General features: G+C 42.0%; 1 protein-coding gene across 6 annotated transcripts in view; it reads left to right on the top strand.

The window, feature by feature from the left end:
* The window catches only part of App (amyloid beta (A4) precursor protein), a 248324-nt gene extending 243111 nt beyond the window's left edge, over window positions 1-5213 (top strand). For all 6 annotated transcript variants that reach the window (XM_005375598.2, XM_005375597.2, XM_005375595.2 and 3 more), the window contains one exon: window positions 4261-5213. In XM_005375598.2, coding sequence (XP_005375655.1) covers window positions 4261-4362 — 102 coding nt within the window. In that variant the 3' untranslated portion in view covers window positions 4363-5213. The remainder of the gene's footprint in view (window positions 1-4260) is intronic.
* The last annotated feature ends 7895 nt before the right edge of the window (window positions 5214-13108 follow it).

The raw sequence follows: 13108 nt of genomic DNA, 5'->3' as shown, positions 1-13108 counted from the left end.
CAAAAGACTCCTGCAGAAAGTCACAGAGATAGAAAGCCCAGGGAGGTCTTGGGAGAAATGTAGAAATAGAAATGAGCCTAGTATTTTTATTAGTAGAGTTGTTGGCAGTCGGAAGTGGGTGTTTGCTAGCTGTTGTTTGTTCAAAATAGGCAATAAATTCTGATTTAATGATCTGATGACCCATTAGACCCTAGACTCATTCTGTCAGCTACCAGCCATGCTTTTCTGAGGAGGTGACTCTGTTTTATTTGTGTCACAAGCAGCGAAGCAATGGCTGTCCCTATGCTGTTCCCAGAGGTGCCCAACCCCACCGTGTTAGTCTCTCATGATGCAGAATTCAAGTGTCAGCTGAATTATCCACCACGGCTGCCATCTTGGGATGTCCCTGCAAAGCCCAGGTTCTGTTCAGTGGCGGGATAGTATTTTCAACTGATGGGGTATGGGCACCCGATATTTGAAAATATATATGTACTGTAGCTCTTTATGCTACTGCTCCAAGATGGAGAGTTCACCTCGAGTAAGAAAATGAGGGCACAAAGTCTCTTCATTAGAGAGTACAAAAAAATCCTTCTCCCAGATCCGGAGCACTAAGCATCTCTCCACCCCCACGACCTAGTCATCTCTTTAATGACCTAAATACGAAGTTGCTTATTTAGCTTTTTATGGATTTGGGACATGTGACTTTTCTCCTGAGGAATGTGATGTCACTAATGACATCATAACCATGTGTCCTTAGAAGGCATCGTGCAGCCACTTGGATGTCACCACAGAGCACTTGGTGAAGGTAGTTAGGTGACATGGCACACAGGTAAGAGAAGTGAGGTGGGCTGCAGATCAGCAGATGCCTTTTAGTGAATGGCCGGAAGAGAAGCTGGAAGACCCAAGGAAAGAATCAAAAATGAGTATGAAGGACCAGTCAGGGACTTCCTGCACGTGTCTGAAGAATGACTCGATGTTGGCAATAAACATAACTAAACTACTTGTAACGATGTGGAATGAGTATTAAGAAAATCAATGTGTATAAGACTGAGCAGAAAACCAATACTGAGAAGTTACCAGCAGGGATAAATCACTAGCTTGAAAGTTTTGCTGCTGTTTTCTTCGCTTTTACTTTCCTTCCCGTGCTGCCAGTTCCTTTGATATTGCTGTTAATATGCTGTAGCTATTTTATCCTCCTCTACTTATCTCGACCACCTCAGCAACCTGGAATGGAAACACGTAGGAGCCAGTCTCTGTTCTTTGGTGTAACTTGCTGCCTTGCCTCAAGGGACATCCATTAATGCACATCCGGGGCCTTGCTAGACAGAATAAAATTTAAATATGGCGACCAAGCTTACATCTCCAACTGAATACCCTAGAGGCGAAGTGTTGGGGGGCAAACTGGAAGCTAGGGAGACCCAAATAGAATGTTATCTACCATCTGATAGTTGAACTGCACATTCCTCTGGATATAGTGAAGAAATAAATGGCTCCAGAGAGTTGAGTTTAAGAAGAAAGGGGTAGGAATGGTACATAAGCCAGAGTATTCTGAAGCCCTTCTAGGGGCTGGGGGTGGGGGTTAGCTCTGTTGGTAAACCGCTTGCCTGGAATACACAGGGCTCTGGGTTCAACCCCTGGCACTTGCAAAGGGGGAAAAAATATCCCACGCAAAGCTATTTTAGGGGAAGGAGAATCTGGTTGTCTGGGCTCAGCTCGTCACGATGCCAGCTGCAGTCCTCAGTTGCAGCCAGGCTGCCGAGCTGTGCAGGGAGCCCCAGGTCTCAGGAAGACGCGGTGCAGTGCTCTGAAAGCCAGATGCAGGCCTCGCTCACGTCAGTCACTTGTAGGGTCCTGCCCCGGCAGTCAGGACAGAGGGAATTCAGAGGTGGGGCACCTGTGTGTTTGCATCTCAGCAAGTGACAAATGTTCCTGCTCAGTGAGAAGAGGGAGCTCTGTCCCTCCTGTCACTGTGTCATCCTTTCTTCCCGAACAAGCACCACACTGGCTCAAGCCAGTCCCAGCTCAGCTCCCAGGGAAACAGTTTCCCAGTGTTGGGGCTGGTGGGGGAGGACAGAGCCTTCATGCGGTGCTGGGGGCGCTCAGCCTGCGGAAGGACTGGCGGCCTTGCTGGAGGAAGGAGAAGGAAGTTTTCCATGGATGTGAATATTCAGGTTGTTTGCTTTTAGCTTTCAAGGAGTTGAGGATAAAAAGTTACAGCCCCAACTGCCTGGGTGCCGTTTTGTAAAGCTGACCTGTTGCCCTGAGCTCTGAGGGCCAGACCACCCCCAGGCGAGAGCGGCACAACGCAGCTGAGAGCAAAGGAAAAAGGATTAGCGAGGAGAATCGAGGCCAGGGAAAGACGGGAGAGTTAGCCGCCTGGTTGCACACCAACCAGCCCCGAGCTAAGAGTTTCCAGTGGGAAACTCTCTTACGTGTTCGGCTTTGGAGTTTTAGGAGGAGATAAAACTGTATTCCATTGCCCTTGATGAATGCCAGTGCTTGTTGACAGCCAGTGTGAAAGTTGAGGTGCGCTCTGCAGAAGATAAAGTGTAACAGTCCTAACAGTCAAGCTGCCCTATGTTTTCTGTTCTACACTCAAATGTAACAGGTTCGCGCTTAATCTCCAAAGCGAGATAATTTTTTAAAAACTTTGCCATTCTTTGGAATCTGAGTTACAAGATGATATAGGACATAAAGACACTCAAGTTCACACGAAATAGTGCCACAGACGGGCCATTCCCCGGCCACACGATTTGGACAGTGAGTGAACTCTCCTATGGGTGCTGATCCTTAATGATGCCATTTCCCTTGGGGGCCTGTGGCTGATGACACAATCGCCAGTTAAAGCCAGGTGACCTCATCTGTTGAGGACAGTGCAGATCAAAGGAGGAGAGGGGAAGGGATAACACGGGCAAACTTCTCCCCCAAGGGCCAGTGATTCTGAGCATCCTTTGGAGCTAGAGCCTCAGAACTGCTGGCTCTTGGGTGGCACTTGTTGATGGCCAAGAAGGGAAGCTGCTGTAGCAAGATGTGGGTCTGGACCTTGCCACATAGTTTGGAGCAAAGTTGTGTGAGGTGCCGGTGCCGCTTTGCTCAGTAGTTACGAACGGACCCGCAGGGGCCTGCTGGGAATGAGGTGGGAGCCCAGTTCCATTCTGCAAGCATAAAGGAGGTCCCTTTGAAGGGAAGTGTGTGCATGCAGCTTCTTCATCCTTATTATTTTTGCATCGATTCATTTCATCCTCCAGTAGTTTTAAAGAAAAGAGATTTTTAAAACAATAGTAGTAATTTTGCATGAATTCAGAGTTCAGTGCCATTTCTCTGTGTGCTGGGAGAGATACGGCAGAGAGAGCAGAAACAAGACCCCTGCTCACAGTGCCGTCTGCGGAAAATAGATGCCCCACACGACCCTGCCTGACCCTGACACTGGGAGGGACGGCGTGACAGCTAGTGACCTGTTTAGAGGAAAAGCACCGCATTATAGAGAGGAGCGCTTTAAAAACTTCAGCTGATTGTATTTCAATGGTACCTTAGTGTTCAGTAAAATGTACCTAAGTATATATAAAATCTAGGGCATCGTGTGCTTGCTGTGTTCCCCACCCTCCACCCTGGGGAAATAATAGCTGTATGTATATATATATATATTATATATATATATCTTTATTTTAATTACAAGAGTCTTAGGCTTGTCTAGCTTTTTTACAAAGATACAATTTGATGGAAATGGACAGATAAAATAAGCATGCAAAGTTACTCAGTATTTAAGAGATCAAGCATTTTTTCTACAAATTTGGCGAGCTAAGGATCACCTGTAGTGTACCTGCTTTGCTCATTGTTCTCCACGGTGCCCTTGGTTTTTTTCTTGGCTAGCTTACAGTAATATCTTCTAGTAAAACAGTTAACCCAGTTACTGTTGGGTAGAAGTCAAAGCAACCAGGCACTTTGCAGGCCTGAGTATGCGCAGCAAGGTTCTCGGCGCCACCTGCTGGCTAGATGCAGCATCTGCGTAACTGGAGAAAAATCTTCCTGCCCTCAGGGAGGTGGAGGCAGGAGGATCACAAGTTCAAGTCCAGCCTGGGCCGTTTAGTAACTTAGCAAGACCCTGTCTCAAAATACAAATTTTAAAAAGGATTTTCGTAAAAGGCTCCACGGAGGGAGAAACTATCGGTGTTTTGCAGTCTTGCCACAAGCGCTGTGCAATTTTTACCACTCCCTTGGTTCTATGTACACTCTTAAAGGATTGATATATTTAATTTAACCAAGGCCACACTTGCCTTTCAGGTTGACGCCGCTGTGACCCCCGAGGAGCGCCACCTCTCCAAGATGCAGCAGAACGGATATGAGAACCCAACTTACAAGTTCTTTGAGCAGATGCAGAACTAGACCACCGCCACAGCAGCCTCTGAAGTTGAACAGCAAAACCATTGCTTCACTACCCATCGGTGTTCATTTATAGAATAATGTGGGAAGAAACAAACCCTTCTGTTTTATTATTTACTCATTACCGCCTTTGACAGCTGTGCTGTAACACAAGTAGATGCCTGAACTTGAATTAATATACAAATCAGTAATGTATTCTCTCTCTTTACATTTTGGTCTCTACGCTACATTATTAATGGGTTTTGTGTACTGTAAAGAATTTAGCTGTATCAAACTAGTGCATGAATAGATTCTCTCCTGATTATTTATCACATGCATAGCCCCTTAGCCAGTTGTATATTATTCTTGTGGTTTGTGATCCAATTAAGTCCTACTTGAAATATGCTTTAAAAATCGATGGGGGATGCTTCATGTGAACGTGGGAGTTTAGCTGCTTCTCTTGCCTAAGTATTCTTTTCCTGACCACTATGCATTTTAAAGTTAAACATTTTTAAGTATTCCAAATGGTTTAGAGAATTTTTTTCCATGATTGCATTTTACTGTAGAGATTGCTGCTTCTGCTATATTTGTGATATAGGAATTAAGAAGATGCGTTTATTTCTTTGTGCCTGTTTTATGTGCACACATTAGGCATTGAGAATTTGAACTTTTTTTGTCCATAAATCTTTGATAAAAGAAAAAAAACCCCTGTTCATTGTAAGCACTTTTATGGGTGGGAGGGAGGGAGTGCTCTGCTGATCTCCAATTACCAAGAATTCTCCAAAAAATTTTTCTGCAGGATGATTGTACAGAATCATTGCTTATGCCATGATAGCTTTCTATACTGTATTACATAAATAAATTAAATAAAATAACCCTGGGTAAGACTTTTATTTGAAGGATGACTGTGGATATTAAAGTAATTTGAGGTAGACAGAGGAGAAAGAGGCAGATGATTTTCTTTATCCAGTCTGAAATATTTTACTCATCATACCAGAAGAAGAAAAAACCAAAGGGGCAAATGAAGAGAACTGAGAAGGCATGCATCGTAGGCTGACCCTTCTTCCTTTGTTTTTCTTGAACTTAAAAGGTGATTTCTTGAACGTACTTAATTCTGAATCTAGTGCACACAAAGCACTGCAGTAGTGATGCTGTCTAGATGACTACCATTGGCTGATCCAACACTCTGGTGTGTCACATGAGGAAGTGAAGGTCCAGAGGTTTTATCTAAAGCTTCTTAGGTTTTATCTTGAACTTAGCTACACAGGCAAGGCCAGAACTCATGTTACTCCACCTATGCGGGAGTAATCTTTCCCCTATCCTGAGTCCTTTGGCAAGGCAATAAGTTTCACATGCAGAAATGTCCAGGGGACTCCTGTGGGCAGCCAGCTCAGGGGTAGTCTTTCAGCTGGACTCCAAGTTAAAGACTCCAGGGAGGGGAGGGGAATGGGTAAAAAGAGGAAACAAGATATATGATGTACAAGCACAAATTCTCTATGATTGTGATCATTATGCATATCTAAATTGTACCAGTAAGTTGCTTTTATTTTAAAGAGAATTTAAAATGACACAATAATAACAGTGTAAACAAAAACAACACAAAAACTATGAAAATGGCTGACTCTTGTTTGTTTATACAGATATATTCTTGGAGGAGCACCATTGTGCTGGTATGAATGGTTCTACAGTAATAATCTTGATTCACCTAGTAATCTAAAGACTAGTAAGAAATACTCTCGCATTGGGCATTCACAGCTAATGTGTCCTATTAGTTGCAAATCTGAGCAGGAAATTGGGACAATGTGTATCTACCAGTAAAATATTTCATAGACCTAATTACTAGTTTTTACTTGTTCTAAAATGCTGTGTTGCTCTGTCTTGGTTACGTTCCTTCCAAATGAGACACAAAGGAAAAATTTCAGGTCAGTAAAAATGAAGGCCAGCTAAAGCAGGGTTTGTTATATAGGCATGACTGATAATTCATCAGGAATAATCCTGTGTTGTAGGAAACTGAGCATTGTAGGATATCTATTTAGAAGCATCTACCAACTTCCTATATAAAAGTTCTCCAGACATTGCCAAGGTCCCCTTGAGGAGCAAAGTTCCCCACATGAAAAGCTTCATAGTTCTATGTCATATGTGCACAGTTTTAATTGAGGAAGCCTAAGTTTAGGCTCCTGTAACACCGCAGACAAAACCACATATATTTATTTCTGCAGTACTAGATGAAGAAGTGCAAGATCCGGGTGCCAGCATGGTTGGGGTCTAGGAGGGGCCTCTTACTCATTTGCAGATGGCTGCCTTCTTGCTGTCTGCTCCCAAGGTGGAGAGAAAAGGCAAAAGGCACTGATCTTTTCATCTTACACGGTCATTAACCTCATCAAGAGAACTCAACTCACGTGGCCTGATCTACTCCTAATTACCTCCCAAAAGTCCCATCTCCACATACCATCATGAATTATTAGAAGTCCAGCGTATGAATGTAGGGAACACAAACACTCCATCCCTAGCCATATCTGACTGCTATTCTAAAGGATGGAGAGCACATGGTCCCTGTTTTTCCTGTGATTACCTTGGCCTTAAGAGATCAATTTTGCATGCCTGTGCCTGGTAATCTGAGCAGCCACTTTGAAGATAACAATATGAGATACAATAACCATGGTTAATTTCCTGTCATCATGTTTTCAAACTATGTCGGTTTTTCTTTTTTTTTTTTTGTCTCTTTAAAATTAAAGAAAAGAAAACAAGAATAAATGAAGCACATTTGAGCTTCAGATTGCAACCTTTTAAACTAAAACACTAAGCCAGAAAAATCAAAATTAGTTCATCTTGTCACTCTACAGTATGAACAAATTTCAATTAAAGCTCCTTTGTCTGTATCCTGTTTCCATGAGAACAAAATAGTCATTTCCTTTGCTCTTTTAAGAACAATTTAGGGGCTGGGGATTTAGCTCAGCGGCAAAGCGCCTGCCTGGCAAGCGCAAGGTCGTGAGTTCGGTTCCCGGTACCGGAGAAAAACAAACAAACAAACAAAAAAAAAACAATTTGATATGACTGCTATATGAAGGTATGTAAATATTCATATGTATCAACTATGGTTCCATTTTGCCTGGCCTAGAGAGAGGTAACTTGTGGATTGGAAAGGGAATTAATGCCAATACATTTCTAATACCAATAAAATGAAACCTCTCAAAACATGGTACTGTATCACATATCTCAGGAAACATTCAATTATAGTAACCACAAGCTTTAACTTTGATTATTTTAAAACTAATGTAAAAAATTCCAGTATACATATATGGAATTATAACTTAAATCCATATAATATATAATATCCATATAATATATATAATGTCATTTAATAATATATATTATATGTGGATTATGAAAATAATGCTTTATAATCCTGTTTCTTCAATTGAGGCATTATTATGATTTAGATTTAGAATGTCACCAAAAATTCTCCCGAGTTTAGAGTTGGGGCTTTTGGGAGGTGATTGGATCATAGGGCACTATACTCATCCACTGATGAGTTCATCATAAATGTACTATTAGAAGGTGAGGTGTGGTCAGAAAAAGCAGGGGGCATAACCTGAAATGATGTATTCTTCGACCCAGCTCCTCCCTTATTTCTGCTTCTCGAATGCCATGAGGAAAGCAACTTTGCTCCATGTGCCCTTCCACCATGCCATCTCTGCCTTGGAGCCATCTTACCATAGACTGAATTCTCCAAAAGTATAAGCCAAATTAAACCTTTCCTTTAAATTGTGAATGTTGAGTATTTTGTCCCAGCTCCATGAAAGCTGATTAATACAGAAAATTGGTTCCAAGAGTAGAATCGTTGCTGTGATTGTACCTGATCATGTGGTTTGTTGCCTTTGGAACTAGTTTTCAGGAGTTTGGAAAGGTTTGGATCTGCACGTTAGCCTTAGACTACTGTAAGAGCCTAATGGGTGATTCTGGTCAGAGTTCAGAATATCAGAATGTTGGTAGGAATGCAGGTGATAAAAACCAGTCTCGGGAGGTTTCAGTTGAGGGCAAGAATTCTACTGGTGGTTGGACTAGAGCCCGTATGTGTTACGCTCTGCAGAAAATTTGTCTACATTTCTGCTCATGTCGTGAAACTTTGTAGGATACTGAGACCAAGGACAGTGGGCTAATCAAGCTGGTGGAAGAAATTTCAAGACAGCCCAAAATTTAGGCTGTAACATGGGTATTGCTTTTAACCAGTCTTATAGTGAAAATAAGGGTCAAAGGGCAGAGCAGAAAATTTGAAAAACTTAAACTTTGGCTAAGAAGAAACTATGTGAAAGTTATTGCCATAAAGATGTGTGGCTGCTGAAAAGATTAGCATCATTAGAAAGGAATTAAGTATTTTGTATGTGGACAAGAAGAAAGATTCCTTGAGGGAATCTCAGGAATCAGCAAGATTCCACCCATCAGTCTTAAAAAGCACAAAATGTAAACTTTTCATTTGCAAAGAGAGTTCCTGGGTGCCCTGCTCAAGATAAACCTCCTAAAGAATTAGTTCCCTGAGATTTGTTTCCCAAAGTCCAGCCATCCAAGCACCCAGAGACCTCTGCACCCATAATCCAATGGGACCAGGCTACTACTGGAGCTGGTGACAGATGTGGGCACCATCAGCATGGTTCTGATTTTTCAGACATGCAGAATGCAAGAGCTTTGGGCTCATTGAGGTTTTCACCCAGGTTTTAAAGGAAGGCTAAGAGAGGGAGGGAAAGCAATTGCCCCTTGAGAAGGAAACACCTAAAAATGTGAGAGTGAAGCCAAAGTGCAGTGGAGACCCCAGAAAGTTGTAAATGCCAGGAAAATGGATTGTCTGCTGAGGAAAGTCGCAGGCAGTGAACAAAACCAGCCCGAGAGGCCTTCTGGGCTGCAACTAGCAAGGCCGCAGGGAAGGGCTTCCCAAGCCTTTCAGAGTTCACATCCGGCCACAAACTGCCTTGAGTGCTGAACATGGATTTACAGGATTTAATGTTTTTCTTTGGTCCAGTTCCTTCCTATTCCTTGACCCCCTTCAGAAATGGAAATATTTACTCTATCCTGTTGTGTACTGGAACTACTTAACTTTTTTTAAAATTTTTTACAGGGACTCACAGATAAGAGTTTGCTTTGAATTTCAGAGGAGACTTTAAACTTTTAAACTGTTAAGGCTTTGGTGACTCTTAAGAGGTGGACTAAATACATTTTATATAATGAACTGCTCATGACCCTTTGGAGTGTGGGGCAGAATGTTAGCTTAGACCAAGCATGTCCCCCGAAGTCTCCTGTGCTCAAAAGTGGAACTTTAAAAAATGGTTGCATCATGGGAACTTTATATTCATCAGTGGATTGATGACAGGAAAGGTATGTCCTTGTCTGTGGCTCCTTTGCTCCTGGCTTCCTGGCTGTCAGGAGAGGTGCAGCTGTCATCCACCAAGCCATTCTACCATGCTATTTCTGCCTTGGAGCCAGATAACCATAGACTGAGTCCTCCAAAACCGGGAACTTAATGAAACCTCTCCTTTAAAATTTGGCTGTTGGGTATTTTGTTCCAGTGGCAGGAAAGCTGGCATAATGGTAGGACAGTCTGGAATTACTCTGGGACAAAGCTGCCAAAGAGAATTACAATACTAGATGCTCAGGCCAAAATTCATGAGATTTGAGGGACTTTGGTGTGGTTCGTGGATGAGTATCTCTGTCAAGTTTTAATTTGTATTTATCTTATGAGTAATGTTAGATATTTTTTCATATATTCAAGGCCTATCTTATAGCTCAGAATTTTCAGGTTATGTCTTTTGTTTTAGACTTGGAATCTGTTTTGGAATCAAGATTGCAATTCCTGCCTTCTAACTTTCCATTTACCTAGTAAATTTTTGTCTGCACTTTTCATTTTCAGCTCTTTCAATGTCTCCATTTGGGTAACTCCTGTCTATATCAGATAGTTTAGCTTGGCTATATAAGCCAACAAGAAAATCTTGTTTTTCTTTAAGGTAAGAAAAGTCCATCCAGTTTTATTGATATAACTTTAGTGATGGCTCTTAAGTCTGTTGAGTTCTATAATATAATTACTTAGTACATTATAATATTGCATTTAGTGTATCTATTTAGGGAAAACAGAGACCCACTTGCATTTTTTAACTTGGTTTATATATAGCTATGTACAAGCAGAGCATGCCTAATTCAAAAAATCGAAAATTTGAAGTGCTCTAAATTCTGGAAAAGTTTTTATTTAGCTGTATGTGTGTGTCTGTGTGTCTGTGTGTGTTGTGATACTGGGGAATTGAACCTCACACACACTAGGCAAGCATTCTATCACTGGGATACACACCCAGCCCCCCAAATCTGACCTTTTTCGGCAATGACACGACACCACACACAGCAAAATCCCACACCATGAAACTATGCTTCACTTGAACCAATCCACACAAGGAATGTGATCATTATGTACTACAAGCATGGACAAATAAAATACAAAAACTAAAAAAAAAGGAACTGCTTCATGCATCAAATTATTAAAAAATTGTGAAAATTATCTACAGATTATGTATATAAAATGTACATGAAATAAATGAATTTCATGTTTAAATTGGGTGAGATATCTCAGGATATCTCACCATATGTATGTAAATACTCCAAAAAAAAAAAATCCAGAACCCAAAATACTTGCGGCCCCAACATTTTGGACAAGTGGTCTCAACCTGCAATTCTGTTCTTCTGGTTACTTTTATACCAATACTTGGCACGGGGTTCTTACTCCTTTGTTTTCTCTTCTTAATCTTCTACTGTCTTTTCTGAATCACATTCTTTGATTCCCACCCATTACGTACACGTGGGCAATGCTCTCTCCTTCTCTTTGCTCTTCCTTCTCCCATTTTTCCAGAGAAACATTTGTTCTGATTTATCGCTATCTAACGGCTACGTTTTTGTCCAACGTGTCATCCAACCTTAATTGAATCTTAGTGCTGCAATTAAATATGTAAACCACTCTGCTCAGTCCTGTTGTCCCCAGAAAGCTGGTGAGGGAGTTTGCCCTCCGGGCAGTGTCTCTGTGAGGACAACTGTGCACAGCACTCCTGCAGTCCTGCCACATTTGAGATGATTTTCGAGGACCTTAACACTTGCAGGGCAGCTGATTTTTTCCGTAGGTTTTGTTGTTGTTCCTTTCCTTCACTGCTGACAACTGAACCCAGAGCCGTCACACAGGGCTACGTTCCCAGCCCTTTTTCATTCTTTAGTTTGAGACAGGGTCGTGATAAATTGATAAACTGCTCAGGCTGGGCTTGAACGAGCAGTGCTGTCACCTCAGCTTCCAAGAAAGCTGGGATTACAGGTGTCACCAATCACCGCCAGCTTCCTTGTTTTTTCTTTGTTGTTGTTCTCTATCTTTTTTTTGTGAGTCTAATTCAGTACATTTTCCACACCCCCAGATGCATGTTGAAAGATATTTAATTTATATTGAGATTTGTGTTACAATTTTCTACATCTTCCTGGTTGTTCTATAGAGAAGATGTCGTGAGTATACCATGCTGGTAGGGAAGAGAAAGGAGGGAAAGAGTTGGTGCTTCTTATTCCTGTTTCCCTGAATAATTTCATTCTCTTATCTCCTCTTTTCCTTCCATTCCTGTCCCCCAGGAACACAGCCGGTCTCCATTTCTCTATCTCCAGAAACGCCATTCCCTGCACATTTGCAGGGCCCCTGTCTATGGCCCGAGTTTGAGCACCAGCTCCCTATCTGTTCACTCCCTGTGCACCTGTCACTTCACTTTCTCCTCGGAGGTGATTTTGTTTGTGGGTTCTCAAAGCCCTTGGCTCCCTTCCACTCTCTGGTCTTTTGGAACTTTTCTCTCTGATTTCTGCAGCCAGTGGGTTTTGGTGGCTTCTTCAGGTCCAAGGTGGAATTTATTGTTCCCTGCACATACGGATCATTTGAAGGTTGCAGCTTCTCCACCTCTTACTAATGCCAAAGAGGGAGATTGACTAACCTGATGAGGAAATCACTAGGATGTTTAAAAAGTTCCCAAGGTGATTCTAATATAAAGCCAAGCTGGAGACCTCCCTGTTATTATCAATGTGCTTTTAATATGTTTTACATATATTTTATCAAAGGGCCTTTGGCTTCCCAGCATGACTGTCTCATGTTTCTCCTTCCTGAGTTCTTCACAGGCCTCTAGTTTTCAGATTTGTGTTTCTCAAAGGGCTCTCTCGTTCCTCTGCCTTAGGATCACCTGTGACCACTACCAAAATACTATATCATTTCTTGGACCCCCACCTTGGCCTACTGTGATAATCTCCGGGAACTTGGGACTGGGCATTTTGAATAAGTACCCTAAATCATTTAATCCAGCCATGAAGGTTCAGAGGAATCATTGAGGTGGATGCTGGGGGGTCCCAGCCATCACCTGTCTACTCATGATCTGAGTAATCTTGGCCCTGTGAGAAGTGTTCATTATAATTCTTATGTGCAATGCAATAGCTTAAACCTAGACCATTTCCCTTAGGTAGAGACCCAGATTCTCATTTCTGTTTCAATAGCATGCATTGTGGTCATAAATGAGATGGATATTAATTGTAGAATATGCAGAATGTAGGAAGAGAAAGGATTTACTCATAAGCCTGCCATTGAAAGATATGTATTGTTAATAGTTTGGCATCTATGCTGTCTTAGTTCTCTGAGGCTACAGCAGTACAGTATCATAAACAGAGTGGCTTGGGGAGAACAAAACTGTGTTTGTGTAACCATGTTCAATATTCTGCTTCACCAAGCTGA

Source organism: Chinchilla lanigera, unplaced genomic scaffold (genome assembly GCF_000276665.1).
Source record: "Chinchilla lanigera isolate Chin_1 unplaced genomic scaffold, ChiLan1.0 scaffold00006, whole genome shotgun sequence".
NCBI lineage: Eukaryota > Metazoa > Chordata > Mammalia > Rodentia > Chinchillidae > Chinchilla > Chinchilla lanigera.
Note: the sequence above shows the minus strand (reverse complement) of the source record. Positions and strands in the feature narration are given on the sequence as shown.